Source organism: Hydra vulgaris, chromosome 02, assembly GCF_038396675.1.
Source record: "Hydra vulgaris chromosome 02, alternate assembly HydraT2T_AEP".
Classification (NCBI taxonomy): Eukaryota; Metazoa; Cnidaria; class Hydrozoa; order Anthoathecata; family Hydridae; genus Hydra; species Hydra vulgaris.
Window position 1 is genome coordinate 63,500,001 of NC_088921.1, and position 21,549 is coordinate 63,521,549.

Consider the following 21,549-nt stretch of genomic DNA (forward strand, 5'->3'; position numbering starts at 1 on the left):
ATTTTAATTTTTCAAATACTTCACTGTTAGTAAATATTAATTTAAAAATGTTTAAAACATTTAATAACTACGTTTTAGTTTTGCATTATACAGTCTTCAATAGCGTTCTTATGGTTATTATGTAAACAATCTTTGCTGCGCCATAATCTGGAGATTCAGAGTTCAAACCTTGTAGAACAGATATATTTTGTTTTTTCTTTTTATATTGCCCGTACCATTATTTATTACCATCTTTTTATTTACTTATTTTATTTTATTATTTTATATTGTATGACATTTTTATTCATGATAGCCATCAATACACCAAGGGATTTATGCATACTTGTTTATTCATAGACCATTGTTTTATCATTTGCTTAGGATGACTAGAGCGTGAGTTATTGTTCACCCTCTCCTTGTAGTCCTAAAGTTTTATTCCTCCTACAAATAGTCTTTACATTCATTCATAATTCTTACCCAATGACATCATCTACAATCTACTTCTATATTCACATCTCCCAGGTCTATGTAACTGGACAGCACCGTTGGTCACTTTTTGCGATTATTGTATTGCATAAACAATAAATATATTCTTTGTAGCTGGTGAGCCCCGACTTTTTCTAATGTACATCACAACAACAAAACGGACATTAGGCTATCCCCCTGGATGTGGTTACAGCACTCAATAACCTAATGACTACACAGACACTCGCGCACACGTTCATTCGGAAGCTCCACAATGCACGTCGAATCAGCACTCGCTGACTATGTGCTCGGATCTAAAATCTCATTCCATAGCTTATCATTCTACACCAGCACGAGTCAGTAGCTCTTTTGGCTATGAGTGATGCCTTGTGGGCTATGGTGACTAATGTGTGCATTCTATCAATTGAAATCCATTCTGTAGGTCTTACCTCTTATGTGTTAGCCCATAAGCACAAGGAGTGAGTGTGTTTAGCTTTTTATTCACCCGGTTTGAAAGTGAACGAAAACATAACGGTGCATACTAATGCACTACACCATCACACCTGTAGACATCAACAGTCTCTAAAATCAGTATATCAAATATTTGTTCTTTGTTACACATGATCTACACACTAGATCATGTGTAACAACTAGAACTAGAACGAAGTTAGATGCTTGGGGGCAGGGGAGAAACAACTAGAGTGTTAGTTGTTTCTCCCCTGCCCCAAGCATCTAACTTCGTTCTTTACCTTCACCAAAGTCTTACCACTCATTTTATATTTTCTTATTCTTTTTATTTTATATATATATATATATATATATATATATATATATATATATATATATATATATATATATATAAAATATATTATATATATATATATATATATATATATATTTATATATATATATATATATATATATATATATATATATATTTATATATATATATATATGTATATATATATATAACCCTCAGAATGAGGGTCAGCATTCGGCAATACTGACTTAAATACCGATCTCAAAGTGTTTGAGGTCAGCAAGAATTTGCAGGTACAAAGGTCTGACCATAAAACATAGAAATGAGGTCGGCAATTTTTTGCCGACCTCAAACACTTTCAGGTAGGCAGTAAGGTCGCCAATTAGGTCGGCATTGCCGAACGCCGACGCTAATTCCAAGGGGTTACACATGATCTACACACTAGATCATGTGTAACAACTAGAACTAGAACGAAGTTAGATGCTTGGGGGCAGGGGAGAAACAACTAGAGTGTTAGTTGTTTCTCCCCTGCCCCAAGCATCTAACTTCGTTCTTCATCTTCACCAAAGTCTTACCACTCATTTTATATTTTCTTATTCTTTTTATTTTTTATTCAATGACACCATCTACAATCTGTTTTTATTTTCACCTCTCCCAGGTCTACGTAATTAATATTTGTTTATGCGACATAATAATCATTATGTCGCATAAACAAATATTAATTTAAAAATGTTTAAAACATTTAATAACTAATAAAATTAAAATTACTAAAATTTTATAAATTACTAATTTTATAAGTTACTAATGGTTTAAAGTACTTTAAAAAATTTTCAATTAATATTTACAAATAATGCAGTACTTGCTTTATTGTTTTATTTATAACTTGGACCTTTATTAAAATAAAATAGTTCATACTGTTACTTAAGTACCAGGCACATAAGTCCGCTGCTAAATTCATGTATTCAAAGAAATGCTTTTTACAACAAAACACTTTTTTAAATCAAATCCTTATCTTTAGATAAAACTAAACAAGGTGAATACAAACAAATTAGTATTTAAAAAATCATTGTATCAGCACAGTTTTAATTGGGAGGGGGGAGGGGGTGAAAAGCTAAACTCTGGGTTTGTCACTACTTTGATAAAAATCATAAACATAACAAATGATCAAAGTGGTTGATGTTGCATTTAGCATTTATCAAGTTTACAAGTTTAATGCAATTATCAAGTTTGATGTTTATGTTAATAGTTTATTTATCGTAATAATATTGTTTATAAATGATGCAATTATCAGCATCATAAACATTTGACCATTTCTGTATATTATATTTCAAGAGATTTAGTTATGCTATTGTTTGCTGGAGTGTATTTTGATGGTTGGTCTATTTTGAAGTGTGGTTACATAGATAAAAGTAAATTATAAATTAATTTAATGGGCTTTTTTATTGTTTTATATTAAAATTTTATAAATAGTAAGATAGCATATATTTCAGGTAAATTTTATTTTCAATTTCTCAACTTATATTAAAGCTTGTCCTAGAACTTTTTATCTTTGATTGGCTTGAATACAGAATAAAACTAAATTAGGCAAACATACAACAATAACAAAGAACTCCACATCTCTTTGTTATTTTAAATTGATTAACTGAATAGCTATGGTTAAGTTAAATTCTCTAATAGTTTAAAACATGACTAAAAATCATCATTATCACCAAATTCCTTAAATCTGTATTTTACTAATGTTTGTGACCTTTGAAATAATTTTTGGTCCATTAGAACTCATTTGAAATTCACCAGATCTACTTGCTCTTTGTGAGAGTAATCCCAACGCAATATTAAATTTTTTTCCTCGCTTCTTCTAAGTTTCACTCTTTTTGATGTTATTTCTGATCAAACTGACCAAGCGCTTTCTTTTTATCCTTCAGCCAAAATTGTGACTTTAATGCTCATTACACTGAATGGTTTTTTTATTGTGCCACTTATCATAGTGTTTCTTGGTCTCTTGACCAGGTAGTTGACTTTGTGACTTACTTTTCAGATAACCTCATCACTTGTCTTTACCTTTTGACTTGTGTCTTGTCTCTGACTCTAGCTTCTTCTCAGTTTCTACTTTTTCTTTTTCAGGAGGTGGATTATGGTCTGAACCATCTAAAGGATTTTACTAAAACTTTTATCTTGTACTATCATTGCACTTGTTACTGATATCTTTAGATCTCTTATCATAATTAAACTGTGTAAAAACTTTTATTATGTAAAAGGAAGGTCTAAACACGATCAAATCAAAAAAAAAAATTTTAAACAAGTTAATTTTGGGGCTTAATGATAAGACTTTGGGGCTTAATGATAAGACTTTGGGGCTTAATGATAAGACTTTGGGGCTTAATGATAAGACTAAATTTGTCTTCTTCTAGCCCCGGTCATGTAATTATTTTTTTATAAGTTATGACTGTAAATTTTTTTTTATTGGCAAAGTGTAAATAAAAAAAAATAAAAAAAATAAAAAATGTAATTAAAAATGTCAGGCATCCATCAGTCTTGAAGAAAGAAAAAAAGTTTTTCTGACTTTTAGTTTTTTAATGTAAAAAGCTTTAAGGTTTTCACCAAATACCTTGCCATATATAAAGAAAGTCTTGAACTCAAAAAACTTTTTTTTTCTCATGGAACTCTTTGAATACCTTTAGATTATTTTTGGAATGTCAAATTTATTGCTTTTTATTAATTAGCATTTTAGAATTTTTGTGAAACACTTTTAAAATGTTTATATACAATAAAAAAAAATAAGATACCACAGAAACCTGGAGGTTGACATATTTTATGATTTTATTATTTAGTTTTTACCTTATATTTTATAATGCATTACCTATTCCTTGTTAATTAATTAATTTAAAAATGTTTTTAGAGAACTTAATGATTCCTTTAAATAATTTTGGCATCAAATGGTATATTATTTGAAATATTTTATTCAATGTTAGTAATAATTGTTTTTGTTCTATTTTTTGTATTATTTTTTTAATAGTAAATATACTAATACAAAAAAAAATTTTCAGTTGAAAAAAATATTTAAGAAAAGTTTGCCCTATAAACTTTATGTATGGTTTTCCTAAAAAAGTTTTTCAAAAAGGTTTACACAATTCCTGAAATGAAAATAAATTGTTTCTCTAGCATGTCAATAGGATTTTTGGTTGATGATAAGTCTGCTATTGTTTGGCGAGGACCAATGGTATGTGATTATAATTTTGTTTTAAACTTAAATAAACATACAAGTTGTTCTTTCAACTTTTTATGAGTCATTGCTGATTACAATGATCAACTAAAAAAACATTTATGACATTTAACATTTAAAAAAACATTTATGATTTGATTGATACAAACAGACAACCCCACTATACTTTTAACCCTAATTTGAACTAATTGATTGCACTGTTATTGAAAATAAATTTTAAGGCACCATTTTGTTTCAATCAAGGCAACTGGTTTCCAAAATTGAAATGTTTTGACTCCTTAATTAAAACAGCTTGCTTCTTTTAAAAAATTGTTCAGTAAAATCAAGAGAAATCATTTAAAATTATTTTTAACTTTACAGTGACACTTGAAACCATTCATTTAGTACTCATAATATAATTAAAGTTCACTATAATAAATCTCCACAAGTAACAAATAAATCTCCACAAGTAACAAATAAATCTCCACAAGTAACAAATTGCACAAAAGCTTTAACTATTATATTGTTCTTTTATTTTATTGAAAACTAAGTTAAGTTTAATTAACTATTTTTTGAGGTTTATGAACGTAGCTATTAATTTTTAAATTGCGTCTGAACTATTTGTTTAACCCTTTTATGAATGTAACTATTTATCTTTAATATGTTTTATCACTGCAATATCATGCTTGCAGCAACAGTTGAAGTAATTTAGCCAATGCCAACAATTATTTAAAATTCAAAAAATTTTTGATTTATTTACAAGGTCGTACCATTTTACATTAAAAATGTAACTAAGTGTAACTGATACTGATAACTGATAACTGTTTTTAATTTTAGGTCATGTCAGCTATTCACAAATTGACAAGAGAAGTAAATTGGAGTCCACTTGATTATTTGATAATTGATATGCCACCAGGTACTGGAGACACTCAACTTTCAATATCACAAGAAGTTCATGTAAATGGTAAATAACCTTTTTTTATTTAAAAAAAATGATTTGATAAAATTTTAAGAAAGATAAATGAGATAAACCTGGCGATTAATGTTGTGTTATTTATTTTGGTTTATCTTTGATTTTAAAAAACTAATAACTTAATTATTAGTTTTATTAAAATTAAAATTAAATATAAACAATTTACAAAAAAAGTAATCATTTATTTATATAAAAAAGTTTTATTCCTTAGGGATTTCCCTGGATATTTGTGTTCAGATTTTTACTTAGTGTTTATCCTAACTATTATTTGGCTTTTTTTTGTGTACATATTGTGTTTTTCATTTTAACTTTAAAAAAACAAATTATTAAAAACAAATAATTAATAAAATTATTTTAATTTTTAAATATATAGTAAATTTTATTATCATTTTATGCTGAGTGCATTTAAAAAAAAAGATATATACACCCTAAATTGTTTCACAAAAAGTTATAAAAAAACAAGTTAAGAAAGATCAGAGTTTTTTTTATCTGTTCAAGGTTTAGTGGTGCTTGAAGATTTAACTTATCTGTTCAAGATTTAGAGGTGCTTGAAGATTTAATTTATCTGTTCAAGGTTTAGAGGTGCTTGAAGATTTAATTTATCTGTTCAAGATTTAGAGGTGCTTGAAGAATTTTGATTATAAAATGAGAAGAGTGAAAAATGCTACTTTTGCTAATATGCTTAAGGTTAATATGCATGTTTTAATAATATGCATAAGGTTTTAATAATGTTGTGATGCTGAAATTTTGTACCCAAGTAGATTAAACCATGCTAAATCTGATAGTAAATCAAAATCAAAAAATAGTAGCTAAACATTCCATTCTCTAGTGGTTAAAATAATGGTAACTAATGGCAACTAATGGTAACTAATGGCAACTAGGAATTTTACTTCATATTTTGCAATCTTTAATTTTCAGAAAAATGCAAGGAAACAATTAATTTGATAGAATGTAAAAACTCCAACTTTGATGAGTATAACACATGTATAAAGAATATTTTCCAAAATCACTAGCAAAAGTCTTAGTTTTAGTCTCCCGTATCCCGTTTTAGTCTCATCATACAAATTTTTGAAAACCTTTTTATTTATTTAGGTTCATTAAATTTGTTTAGGTTCATTTAAAGTATCATTATAGGTGACAAATGATACTTTAAAATAAACAATTACTTTTGCATAGTTTACATTGCTTATACCATATGAAATGAAAATAAAACTTTGTTTAGTCTAAAATTTTATTTGGACTTAGTCCAATTAAAAATTTTGTCACTTTTGTCAATAATGTTATCCGAATAAAAACTTAGTCATTTTCAAAAAAAAAGTTTCATTTTAGTCAAAAAACAGACCAAAATAAGAAAAATAAAGGTAAAATCACAAAATAAAGTCTAATAAAATATACTTTCAATATAAGGCTGCAAAGAATGATCTTATAAAAAACAGTAGGTGTAGTGATAAATGGCATAGATTTTGATAATACATATACTAGTAATTTGCATTATTTCTAATGCACTTGTTTTGCAAGTTATTTTAGATCATTGCTGTCTCTATTTGTAGAAAAAATTTTAATTAGAAACTACTGTCATAATTTCTAGTTTAGCACGTGCCATGTGGTGCACTGGTTGTAAACTTTTCAGGTTCTGAGTTTTACTTGTTTAATTATATTTCACTAAGTTTCAAGTACTTGTAATAATGATTACAATCATAATTACTAGTTCTTTATCAGTGTAATAAAAAAGCATTAAAAAATTTTTTTTTGATGCTTCTATAAGTCATCAGAATTGTTTAGTAATACTGAACAGATAGCAGTTTTATAAAAAAGTTTTTAGCCTTTCCTAACTAAATATGTGTCTAGTTTTAGCAAATGTGGTGAGGTATGTTACAACCTCACATCTTTTGGTGTGAAGTTATATGTACAATTTTGCACCATTTATTTAAGTTCTAACTAGTCATAAATATTTAGCAATTTATAAAGTCTTATTTAATGAATTTGTTATGTTAATATAGAATAATATACTGATAATATAAGTTGATATATTGTTAATATAGGAGCCATTGTTGTTACAACACCACAAGATATTGCACTGCTTGATGCAAGAAGGGGGGCAGAAATGTTTCGCAAAGTTAATATACCGGTGCGTGATATTTTCAAGTTGAAATTAAAAAAATTAGCATAATAATTTTTATTTTAAATGATTTTGTATCTACAAGAATGAATCTAGGTTGGCATGCCGTGCTACACAGTGTTTCTGAAATGCCATTATTTAGGGGAAATTTCTGTCAATTAAAAAACTGTTAATTTTTGCTCTACATAGTTAATGTTTTTAAATAACTAGTAACTATAGTAACTAATAACTAGTAACTATAGTAACTAATAACTAGTAACTCAGATTTTGAAGCTAAATTATTTGGTTTGACTTCAACATGTAGCGGTTTTAAGCTTAAGTTTAAATATTGTAATGGATTATATCTAGGGGTTGCCTAGATATAATCATAACCCAATGTTAACACCAACCTAACCCAATGTTATGTTGGTGTTAACATTGGGTTAGGTTGGTGTTAACATTGGGACACAGATCAACAGTGTTAGCACCCAAACCTGCCAACTTAAAATGCAAACCCACCATTTAACCTGATTGCTACCTCTAATTATATCTACTGTAATATATGCAATTATAAATTATTTTAATAAATTGCATCAAAAATATGTTAAGAATATTTTGTTCTAAATTATGGCAACTGTGTTATTTAAAGTTGGTAAGACAATGTAAATGTTTCAAAATTATTATTTGATAAAAGCGAGATCATGTGTAAACTTCTATTTACTTCAAAAAGACCTTGTAGAATAAGACTAATTCTCATCTTCAAACTTTAAAAAGTATATAACAGCTGTAAATTTAGTCTAGAAACCTACCTTAAAATAATAAAAGCAGTTAAACTAGGATGTAATTGTTCTCATCCACTAGGCTTTTTATATGCTACTTGTGATAAGACTCGTGTGTACCTTTTACTGCAAAGGAGAAACCTTAATTTGCCCACATGGGGTATCATTCTTAGTAGTATTTCTTGAATCTTTAGTCCTTTTACATTTAATAAGTTTTAAATTTTGGCTTTAGTAAGTTTTAAAGTTGACTTTAGTAAGTACCCGAAATCCATAAAATCGCCTGAAATTGCTCGGTTTTTGTTTTAATAATAAAAAGTGTCTTTACATTGAAGTAGGTTATGCTTCACTCATTCTTAGTATTGCTTGTTGAAAATTTTAAAATATAGACTACTAGTTTAACATTTTTTTATCAGTTTACAGAAAATCAATTAAAATTATTTCATGTTCTTGATACCTTCAGTCTTTGGTCAATCTTTATTGGAATTGGGCTAAGTTATTTTAAATAAGCAGAAAGGTAGGTGAGAATTTGGTTAAAGCAAGATCAAAGGGAATCTCTATTTCCATAATTTTCTACTTATCAGCTTTTTTTATCTTTCTTTAAATTTAATTAAAGTTTGCAAAGGTTATTAATTTTTATTTCCTTTATATATGTTTAAAAGATTTAATATTTTAATCTATATTATAGTGACATTTTTCTTGTCATCTTGATTAAAAATGTATCAATTAAACAGCTAATATGCTATAAGGACATTAAACTAGTATATATATATATACATATATATATATATATATATATATATATATATATATATATATATATATATATATATATATATATATATATATATCTATATATATATATATATATATATATATATATATATATATATATATATTATATATTTATGCTTACATTGTATATACAAAATTTATTAAATGTGTATTTCCAATCTGTTTTCATTTCCGATGAAGATCCAAAATCACCAGAATTCAATGCCATTACTAACATTAGATGTAATAGTATTATTGATGAAAGTATGGTGAAAAATTTTTTTGATGAGAATAAAGCTGTTGGTGATGATGGTATCAAAGCTATTATCATGAAAAGGCGCTCTCAATTGTTATTTATTCCACTAGTATAATATTTGAGCTCACTTTTGACCATTATTTTCAATAAATTGCTTAATGAGGAAGATATACCAAATAATTGGAAAAGATCTATTTATATTACTTTTGTTCAAACTGGGATCTAAACTTGATTTGTTAAACTACTAATCTGTTTCATTACCATTGATATCGTGTAGAGTTCTTGAAAGGATTTAAAAAAAATGAAATTATGAAGCATTCAGAATACAGCCAGGTGATCTCTATATATCAACATGGTTTTGTTTAAAAAAAAGTAGCAACTAATCTATTAGAAGTGTTGGATCATGTAACAAATGGATTTAATAAATTAAAAGCTTTGGATTACAAGTTTCTAGACCTGGCTAATGTGTTTGATAAAGTATTACATATAAGAACTGGCTACCACATATAAGACTGTTATAGAAACTTGACTGTTATAGAAGCTTATGAAATATCTGGTAAAATCTTGCCTTGGATAAAAAAAATGTGAAGTAATACATTATGGAAAAAAATTAAATTTTAACTGTAAAATATGTTTGGCTTTTAACAACCCTATCTCTTTATCAACATTGATAAAGAGATTATGTGAAACAAAAAGATCTTGGTTGTTACAATATCATGTTATTTAAAATCAAAACAGTAAGTAAATGCTGGTGCTTTTAAAGCCTACAAAGTATTGAAAAATTGATAAAAAAATGTTTTATATAGTTTACAAAAGATACATTAAACAAAATCTCAAGTATTCTATTCAAGTATGGAATCTGCATTGTCAATAAGGTATTGAGACACTTTAAAAAGTGCAACAAAAAGTTACAAAATTGGTTTTGAATATTTTGGTTTATTTACAATTTATATTATGTTTTAATAAATTTTATAAGATAAACTTATAATAAACAAGAAAAATAATAATAAACATGATATTATCTGGAATATTGGTTAAACACAGTGAAATTCAGCGCCCTTTAATTGGTAATTATTTGAAAACTACTTAACAGATTTTTGTTATTTTTTAACAAAATAAAGCTAATTGAATTATTCATTTATTTCAATAACTTTTTACCTTTTTTATTGGATACTTATAGATGTCCAATGAAAAATATCTTTAAAGACCAAAACTGAATATTTTTGCGAACATCAGGAGTTGGATCTTCATTATACTTTGAGTTATTTTTTTTGAAGCCGCTATTCATTTTGTCTTGAGATCTTTTTTATTTAAAGCTAATTTCTTGCTTTTCAATAAGGTTCCTTGTATAATTGACCGATAACTTTCGATAATCCACTGCACAAAACAATTTGGAGGGTTTGCTTTCTTAGGTACAAATTTCAAGTTTTTTTGGTTTAAAAGTTTGTATAGCTTTTTTAAACCATAAGTTTTTTTAATTTCTTAATTTCTCTATTAAGAGATTGCTTTAAAGTTGTTTTTTTCATGGTATGTATTATATTCTTGAGATCTAAGTACTTACTCTATCAAATGATAGATTTTGCTTTATATTTATCTTTAAATCCTTTCTTTTTTCTACTTCCAGTTTCTCTTTCAAAAGATTGAGTCTTTTTACATTGTTGCAAAATAAATCCAACTGAGGATCAAGAAACACCGATCAATTTTGAAATGTCAACTTGTGACATTTAAAGTGACAAATAATAAGATTTTTTTCATTTTGATATTTGTTCACTCGTTTTAATTTGATAACAATTAACCACCACTTATTACCATTACAATTAACAAAACTTTTGAGTTTTTGAGTAACTAACCATTAAAGGCAGTCTTCTCTGTTTAGCCAGCGCTTTCGCGCTTAAATCTTTTCGCGCTCGGCCACACGGCTGCAAAAGTATTCCATAACGCATAAAAAAGTGCTTGCCAAAAAAATAAAAGTGCTTTGCTTTATATTGCAACAAAACTATTTTGTTCATTTGTTCAACTTTTATAAAATATGGCTTTTTTTTACCAGTTTTTTTTTAAATTAGTTTATCTAGTATTTATTTAAAGCATTCTTTTCACTATTTTTATTATATTTTAAATAGCAGACAAAATTAAATTTTTAAATCGCGCAGACTAACTTAAAAATGACCATTTTTAAGAATTTTTTTATACCACTGCATAATAAATTGTATTTAATAAAAATTCAAGTTAAATAGTTGTAGAATTGTATTCAATAAAAATTGAAGTTACATAGTTGTATTTTAAAAAAATTGAAGTTACGTAGTCATAGAAATAAATAAAAATTTAGCTACAAAGTTATAGAAATAAAAAAAATTAAAAAAGTCTTTGGTTGTTTGCCCCCTTAAAATTTTTCAAAAAATTCACAATTTCTAATTAAATTTTTATTTTATTTTAAGCATTAATCTTTATGTAATAACAAGTAAAGGGTTGGATCTAGGTTTAAAAACTGCATAAATTAGTATTATTATGTTCTTTTTTAGAAAATCAATTTATAAAAAAGAGCAATACTAGTTTATGCAGTTTTTAATATTATTATTGGTTTTTTTTTTTGTTTCTTACTTTTAAAGAGTAAAAATTTTTATCCCAAAAGCGTATAATCAATCATTATGGAAAAAATATAATTTTTTTTTTTTCTTGTTAAGAGTTTATACCATAAAACAGTCAGGAAAGACTTTTTTTTTCTATTTATTAAAACGTTTTTTTTAAAAAAAATAAAAAATAGTAGTATCCATTATTTTCAATTCTCGAATTATGGTATTATTTTTAACCTTGCTATATGAACATTAATTCATTAATATGCTTTATGAACATTAATTCATTAATATTCTTTACCTTGCTATATGAACATTAATTCATTAATAATGTAAAAGTATATTAATTGATTTTGTTGTAGGTGTTAGGATTTGTCCAAAATATGAGCATATTTGTGTGTCCGAACTGTTCTTGTACAACACATATATTTGGTGATAATGGTGCTCAGAAGTTAGCTAGTGAAATGGGTGTTGATATTTTAGGTTATTTAAGCTTTTTTATTTTTTATTGCTCTAAGTATTTTTGTTGTGTTTTTATTAGTTATTTACATTATTTATGTAATTAATGACAAATAGTTCTTGATAACTAAGTTTGTATTTCTAAATTACAAATTTAAAGGAGATGTTCCATTACATTTGAGTGTTCGAGAAAGTTGCGATCAAGGTATTCCTATTGTATTTTCAAGACCTGAATCACCTGAGGTATTTAGAAACATTTTTTGCTTTTTTAACTGTTGTTTTCAATAAATTAAATATTTCTGTTAAACATGATTTAGAAAATTTTTAAAATGTTAAGACACTTATCAAAAGGTTTCTACTTTTTTCTTTGAGATAATGTTGCGTGACAACATTATTTCAAAGAAAAAAGTAGGTTTGTCCTCTGTCGATTATTAAAAAATCATCACACTAGACATACCTTTACAAAGGTTTTAGAAGAGAGTGAATCCTGTGTAAAAACCGAATTTTAACCGTGTTAACAACGTATTCTACTTTTTATTAAGTTTCTAAAATTAAAACAGTCATTAAATTTAAAATAGTTAATCATTAAATTCGACCTAGGTAATCATCATAACACAAATATATTCTTTAATGAATTATATATAGCAGTTGTAAAATAAAATTATAAGTATAAGTATAAGTTATATTTTTTTGGACATTATTTTTCTCACCTCATTTATTTATATTTTATTTATAATATATATTAATAAAAACAAACTTTGAGAGAATCCAATTTTTTAAAATAAAAATATAGTTTTAGCTACTGTTTTGATGCTAATTTATTGCATCGTGAGAATAAATTCCGCAAATATTATTTCAGCATAAATATCTTCCAGCAAAAATTTATTCTTTTAAGATTGACCATAGTTAGAAAATCTTATTGAATGAGATAGTTGAGCCAAACAAAACTCTCAAAAAATTTAACTGGATAAAAGCTGTCATATTCGTTAACCTGTTTAAATCGGAACCCTTCTAGATTAAATTATTGTAAAGTTTCATGCTCTAATAAAGGTTGCTTAGCCACTATATAATGTTATAATGTAGACGAGTTAAAAACTTGTCTTAATTACTAGGAAAAAAGAATTTAAAAAGTGTAATATTTATTATTCCTTATTCTTTAGAGTCGCGTTTACAAGGAGATTGCCTTAAAGATTGTTGCTAAGTTTCCAATCTAAATTGTGAATCACAGTATATCTTGAGCGTAAAGAACTTTTTACGACACATGTTCTACATTCATATTTAAAGAAAATAAAACGCTTTAGTCGCATAAATTGTATATTGACTTCATAAAGTTCTATGAAGGTAATATAAAACTATGTAAATTTAGGTACAAAAGTGAGTAAATTTACTTTTTACGAAATTTTAAACGGAAATTTGTAAAGACTTTTTTTAAGGAATACTCTAAAGGAAAAAGAAAAAAAAATTATTGGAATTTATTTTTATTTTTTATTTTATAATGAATTAAAAATCGGTGAATTAAAAAAACTAAGTGAATATTTTTTAAATATTTTAAAATGGTTTTTAAGATTTTTGTATTAGGGGGCATCCATAAAGTACGTACGCAGTAAAACCACTGATTTAAGACCCTTTCTCCCCCTTGTACACACTTGTATACTACTAACACCCCCCCGGCCCTTAACCTCTACGTACGTACGTACGTATTATTTGTATCAAAATCACGTAGCTGCGTACGTAGGGGAGAGTGGGGAGAAGTGGGACACCCCTGTAGTTTTATTTCGCAGCAGCGCCTAATTACTATTATTTAATGTAAACGTATAGATTTCATGTGCTCTTTTTAGTAGACATCATTTCCCCTCCCTGCGCGCGGTGAAAACCTTTTTTTTTTGTGAAAGTACCCCAAAAAAGTACTTTTACTAACAGTCTAGTAACTCATGTATGTATTTATTTTCGACTGTTTTTGCACCATATTTTCTATTTTATAGGGAAATGCACTTATCATCTAACATTTAGTAATTAAGTTTATATTTTAGCTTTAACTGTGTGGCAGTAACTTAAGTTTTATTTCGTCTTCCCAACATAAGGGTGAAGCGGGACAAAGAAAAAAGTCGCTGTCCCACTCCTCCTTTACAGTTTTGCGTTATTTTATTGCAGAAATTTGTAGAACATTTTAGCTACGACTTTTTATTGTTTTCAAAATAAAAATAATAATACGTTTTATTGAAATATTTAATTTTAGTTCTTATACAGTGGATTTAAAACAAAATTTGGAAAGAGAGATCTTTAATAAAGATAAATTTGATTTGATTCATCGTTATTGTTTGGAGCAATTTTAGAAATCTTTTTACATTAATAATTTGAAAGCATTTGAAAAACAAAAGGCGTGCATAAAAGTTTTTTTAATCTTAAGTAAAATCGTAATTTCATAATAGTCTGATATAAGATATAGTAATAACAGTGACCTTAATACCATTATAAATAAATATTTTTTTATCAAACCTAATTTCTTTAAAATTTCAGGTCATGCCTTGAGTTTATAAAAGAAAAAGTGAAACTCCACATGTTTCAGAAAACATTTTGAAAGTTGCTGTAGTCGAAGTGAAAAATGGGATAAACCTTAGAGAAGCAGCATATTCAGCATTTCTAAGTCTGCACTTCATAGGTATATAAAAAAAAGCGTCAATACCCAGCTGCTAATCTTTAACCAAATTATCAACACTCTATGATTTTCTCTGTTACACAAAAAGAAACCTGAGCACTTATCTAAAGTCATTTTCTGATATATTATATGGCCTTACACCAGTTCAAGAAGGAGCTCTAATTTTGAAATAGATTAAGCAAACAAAATAAAATGCCCCTATGCGTTGGATAGAGCAAAAAAAGGGCTGGTCGAGATTGGTTAACAGGAATTTTTAAAAGAAACCCAAAACTATCTGTTAGAAATCCAGAGGCAACTTAAGTTGCGAGAGCATCGGCATTTAATTGGTATACTATTGACATTTTCTTTAATAAATTACAAGAAGGTATACCAGAGTCTAAAGCAGCATCATTTAAAATTTTTAATCTTGATAAGACAGGTTTTACTACTGTGCAAAAACTCCTTGTGTCATTGCATCAAAGGGAACAAACCAAGTCGGGCAAATAACCTCTAAAGAAAGAGGTGAATTAGTAACAGTGTGTTGCAATGTCTCCACAGCTGGTGTAGCAATACCCCCTGTTATTGTTTTTCCAAGAAAATTATTTAAAAACCCACAAATAAAAGGAGCACAAGAAGGTTCTATTGAATTAGCCAATTAATCTGGATGGATGAATGCTGAAATATTTATAGATGTTTTAAAACATTTTGTTAAGTTCGTACGCCCAACAGCCGATCACAAAGTTTTATTAATTATGGATAATCATGAAAGCCACCTTTCACTACAGTCACTTGAATATGCAAAAGAGAACCATGTTTGTATTATAACTTTGCCACCACATACTTAACATAAGACACAACCTTTAGATAGGTCTGTTTTTGGTCCAATGAAAACATATTTTAATGCAGCTGCCAATAGCTGGATGCTTAGCAATCCAGGACGAGCCATTACAATTTATGAGATGGCCAGTCTTATTCGACAAGCTTGGGAAAAATTTTCCACACCAACAAATATTATGTCAGGATTTTGCACAGGACTTTGTGACAGGAATTTGGCCTTATGATAGACATGTATATGGGGATGATATTTTTTTACCATCAATTGTAACTGATAGAGATGTGCCTCAAGAACCATGCAGTGAAGGCTCATGTGAGAAATCAATTACAACTGCTCCTTCTTCAGATATCTCAGATTTGGATGTGCAACAAGAAGCAGTTGTTACAGATTGAGATGTGCCTCAAGAACCATGCAACGAAGGCTCATGCGAGAAATTAATGAAAGTGCTATTCTTTCAGATATCTCAGGTTTGGGTGTGCAACATGAAGTAGTAAAAGAAAACTTAACTTCTCCTGAGATTGTACGTGGTTATCTAAAGGTAATTTAAACTAAATATTTTTAGTTGAGGTTTTCTTTAAATTCTATAATTATATAATACTATGATATATATTTTGCAGGCATCTTCTCATAAGCTTTTAAGACGTGGACGTAAAAAGGAAAGTGTATGATAGCCACATCAACACCAGAGATTTTATGAATAAAAGCTGAAGTATTAAACAATAAAAAAGGGTAAAAAAATTGTCCTTATAAAATCCAAAAATGCGAGGAAAAACATATTACGCAAATAAAACAGTGACCTTGATGTAGATTTCAACAAAATAACAATTGATGTTTCTGTTAATTTTTTTTTTTTTTTTTTTTAGTATTGTATTTGCCGATTGAAAATAATTTACACTCGTAATTTATAAAAACAAATATTTACATGACTGGGGCTTGAAGAAGACAAAATTCATCTTATCATTAAGCCCCCCCCCAAAAAATGCATATTCATCAAATAAAATGTTTTAACAAAATGCAAAAAATAAAATATATAACGTTTTAAATATTTAGTAATTCAAAGAGTATTTATATTTAAGAACTGATTAGTAAAATAAGATGATATATAAGTATTAATATTACAAAAAGAATTTACAATAACTTTTTTTAATAAAAATTGAAATTATAAAATTTTACAATATTTTTAGTAATTAGTATTTCAAATAATAAAACTTAAAAAAATCGTTTGTAAATTCAAAACTTATAAGATAAGAAATACATTTACAATAGCAGACTATTGTTTAGAATAATAAATATAATATTAAAGAGTAATTAGTAGGTTAATTTTTGTTTTTGTTTGCTAGTTTAAAAAGCTTTTAAGAAGAACTTTAATTCATTTTCATGTATCATCAGTAATTGCTTAAGTTTTGTTTTAAACTGGTTTAAAGAATAATTAGATTTCAGCTCATTATTTAATATTGTATTCCACAGCTTAGGACCTCGGTTAGCAATTGAGAATTTGGTTGCTGAATAATGTGTTTTGGATTGAATGTAATTGTTTTTTGAAAATCTGGTAGGGTATATGTGGTTTATTTTTTCAAAAAGTGAATTAAATAACATTGGTGATATTTTTTTATCAAGTTTAAACATGAAGATAAGAATATGGTAAAGGTTTAGTTTATATATATTTATAATATTAAGTTTATTAAATAATGTTTGAGTGTGAGAGAAACGGTCTACATTTGTAATTATCCTTATAGCCTGTTTTTGTTTACTAAACAGTTTTTTTACTTTTGTTGCGTTTGTGCTGCACCAAGCAACGTTTGCATAATTTAAGTAGCAATGAATTAAAGAAAAATATAAGTTTTTTAAACAAGATAGATTTAAAAACTGCTTGGCTTTATACAAAACACCTATATTTTTTGATATTTTATTTTTAATTAGACCTATGTGGTCCCTCCAGGTTAAATTTTCATCCAGAACCACACCTAAAAATTTTATTGATTGCTCTCTTTTTAATAATGCGTTATCAATAAAAAGATCAGGAAGTTTTAATGGAATATCTTGTTTTTTATGAAGACGATGGAACAAAGTGTATTTGGATTTATTGATGTTCAAAGATAGTTTGTTTGATTTGAACCATTGGGTTAATTTTTCAAGTTCTTTGTTTACTGTTTGAAATAATTTACTAATATCTTTACTAGAATAAAACAAGTTTGTATCATCTGCAAACAAAATTAAGTTTAAAATGTTAGAAAATTTATATAAGTCGTTAATATAAACGAGAAATAAAAGTGGTCCTAAAATTGATCCTTGAGGAACACCACAGGTGATTGACTTATATTCCGTTTTTCCGCTATCATATGAAATAAACTGCTTTCTATTAGACAAGTAACTATCAAACCAGGACAAATTAGTATTTATTATACCATAACTTTTCAGTTTGATGATTGACAGTGTCAAAAGCTTTACTTAAATCGATAAATACACCTAGGGTATACTTGTCTTTATCAAACCCTTTAAATATATCATGAACAAGGTGAGTGATTGCATGATCAGTTGAATGACCAGATTTAAATCCAAACTGTTTATGAAAAAGAATATTATTAACATTTAAAAAGGAATATAGTCTATTATACATAACCCGCTCTAATATTTTAGAAAAACAAGAAAGAATTGAGATTGGTCTATAATTCGTAACATCGGAAGGATCACCTGATTTTAACACTGGAATGACTTTTGCAATTTTTAGGTTATCTGGAAAAACGCCCTTGTTTTAGAGATAAATTAAAAATATGTAGTAATGGAATTGTAATTTGTTTTATTGGTTTGATAATGACATTACTACTTATATCATCAAATCCTAAACTTTTATTGGGTTTTAATAAAGAGACTGCGTCTAGTAATTCTTTTTCTGTAAGTTTATAATTAGACATAACATTAAGGTTGGTTGAGGGTAAGTACGAACTAAAGTGTGATTGAGTAGTTGCTATATTAGATGATAAAGTAGGACCTATATTTACAAAAAACTGGTTAAGTGTTTCAGCGACTAAGGATTTATTTACAATTTGTTTGTTATTAAATTTAAGATTTAGAGGAAGTAAATTTCTGTATAAGCTTTTTTTTCCAATTACCTCCTTAATAATATGCCAAGTTTTTTTAGAATCATTTTTGTGCTTTATTAATTGTTCAGAATAGTAACGTTTCTTTGAGCGTTTTAAAATTGACTCAAATAGCCGTTTATAGTTTTTTAGGTAGTTTCATTTTTAAGAGTTCTTTTTTTAAGAAACTTGTTATATAAGCGTTGTTTTTTTTTTGTGAAGATTTAAGAATGCCCTTCGTGATCCAAGGGTTTAAAAGTGTTTTTGTTTTGATTACTTTAGTAACTTCTGGGAATGCCTTGTTATAAAGATTAAGAAACTCTGTTAGAAAAATATCATACGCTTTATTGGCGTTTAGATTTAGTTTTAGGGTGTCCCAGTTAACACAGGATAGAAGCTTATAAAAATGACTAATAGAAGTGTCGGTTATTAAACGTGTTTTAATTATTTTTTCCCGTTCATTTTGGGCATTATATATGCATTTTTGCGATAGGATAAATTGGATAAATAGGATAATTGTTACTCACTAGAGTTTAAAGAAGAATTGGAAACTGTTTCTTTTAGCGTTATTCAAAATGTGAGTGTCAGTGTATATGTTCTTTGCGAGGTTTGTAGTAAAAACACCATTTCTTATTATGTAGACATAGTGCAGAAAGAAATAGACACAAGTTTTGAAGTAGAGGTCGGCTTCATGAAATGAAGCCAACCTCTACTTCAAAATAAATAAAACTTCTAAATTTGAATAAATAAAACTTCTAAATTTGTCAAACCTAGAATTAATGACATTCGTAGTGTGAATATTAATGATGTAAAAACAGTTCTGCCTCAACCGCTTGCTGGAACAACATCAAGAACAAAAGCTGAAACCATTTTCCAAGTAAACTTTGGGATCTTAAATGTAAAATAATTTTTTTCTTTTTTTAATAAAGAAATTTTAATTTTTAAAATGTAATCTAAATTTGATTGAAAAAGGCATTGATAATTTGATTTTTTTTTCTATTATTCACCTCCAAGGGTCAAATTCAGGCGAAGAGGCTACGCATTTTTAAATTTTTTTTTTTTGTGTGTTTACAACCCTCTCTCAACCCTTTAACTCGAAAACACAAACCTTTACAAGGCCCGTCGCGCGGAGAAACTAAGTTGAGCGTGGTACTTCCAGGGATGTGGTGGAGTCAAACTCCGAACCTCTCGCTTACAAGCCAAGCGCTCTACCACTACTTCACTGCCACGTTTTATTTAAACTAAACTTAACTTTAACATCAAAATTTGCTCAATTAATATTTAACTAGATTTGGCGTCGTTTTTATATAGTCCCACATCTCCCCCAAATGTTCCGCTTCTCCCGCACGTTTGTCCCACTTCTCCCACACTTATCCCACCTTACCCCAATAGAAGGGTTTCTCTTATTTCAAAAAATATATATTTTATTAAAACATTCTGTCAATCTTAGGGGGTGCATTCGGTGCTCTAAACACTGCTTTATTTGTTAAGACTAGTTTGGTTCAGTTCATATATCAAATAAAAAAGATATTGCAATTACCCTTAAAAAAAAATTCGTGTCCCACTTCTTCCCACTCTCCCCTACTTACTCGAAGAACCTAAATTAGGAAAGTAAAAGTTGACCTAAATTAGGGAAGTAAAAAAAAAAAAAAATATTTAAAAGATCCGTTTAAATAATTTCGTCGTAATGATAACGTTTAAAACTATTTAAACTAAAAAAATATAAAACAACAAAGCAATATGGCGGGTTGTCTTGTTAATATAAAAAGTTTTTATAAATATAAAACAATCTCTACATATTGTCATATCTTTATACAGTTATATTATTATACATTAAAAAAAAACACGCATTTAAAATAAAACACTTTTACATAGACAATAAAACACGGCACGTGGTTTCTGAATTTAGAACCCTAGTACTAATTGATTGATTTAAATTTATTGAAACAGTAATACGTGTTCTAAAGGACCCACAAGTCAAAAAAATTGATAGGACTAAAAAAGATTGCAAAAATTAAAAATATAGTATAACTATGACATATGACAAATATAGTATAACTATGACAAAAACGTTGGAACCGTGATTCATAAACTTGAAATCAATAATGAAAAATCGAAAAGTTTTCACCTTGGCTAACCAAAGTAAAAAAAGTAAACCTTTAACCCTAGAAAAAAAATGCAAAGCTGCGGATAATATGCTTTTTAGTTTTTTGTTTAAATTAAAATATTCCTCTATCAAATTCAGTTTACACTTAGCAGCACAACAACTCTGCAAAAAACCTCTCTCAACTCAAACTATAAAATTCAACAGAGTACTCTCTCACAATAGGCTGAGAAAGCTTGGATTATCCAATCAAATTAACCCAATTCAATAAAGTAGAGTAAAGTTATTTATCAAAATTCGCGCCTGCAGAAACTGTGGATTCCTTAAATGTAAGCGATCTTACTGATAGGTGGCAATTAGAAAGTCCAAGTTGTCCAGTTCCAACATCCGTCAACTTAATGAAACTTTTAAAGCATCAAGGAAACTGTCTTATTTTAAAATTAAGAATTGATTGAGATACGGATTATTCCTTACCCATTAAAAAGTGCTTCACAGACATCGTGATGGATGAGGAATTCCTATTTCACATCTATTTATCCTTTACCACTTTAATTTATAATAATTTATCACTATTCTCTTTTACAGAATA

The 21,549-nt window shown here is 27.5% G+C and overlaps 1 protein-coding gene across 1 annotated transcript in view; it reads left to right on the plus strand.

The window, feature by feature from the left end:
* Window positions 1–13,833, plus strand: part of LOC100198387 (iron-sulfur cluster transfer protein NUBPL) — a 20,140-nt gene extending 6,307 nt beyond the window's left edge. The window contains exons 5-11 of the mRNA XM_065791667.1: window positions 4,101–4,140; window positions 4,364–4,421; window positions 5,241–5,367; window positions 7,419–7,504; window positions 12,213–12,333; window positions 12,470–12,552; window positions 13,470–13,833. Of these exons, the coding sequence (XP_065647739.1) occupies window positions 4,101–4,140; window positions 4,364–4,421; window positions 5,241–5,367; window positions 7,419–7,504; window positions 12,213–12,333; window positions 12,470–12,552; window positions 13,470–13,523 (569 nt within the window). The 3' untranslated portion in view covers window positions 13,524–13,833. The remainder of the gene's footprint in view (window positions 1–4,100; window positions 4,141–4,363; window positions 4,422–5,240; window positions 5,368–7,418; window positions 7,505–12,212; window positions 12,334–12,469; window positions 12,553–13,469) is intronic.
* Window positions 13,834–21,549: the final 7,716 nt, after the last annotated feature.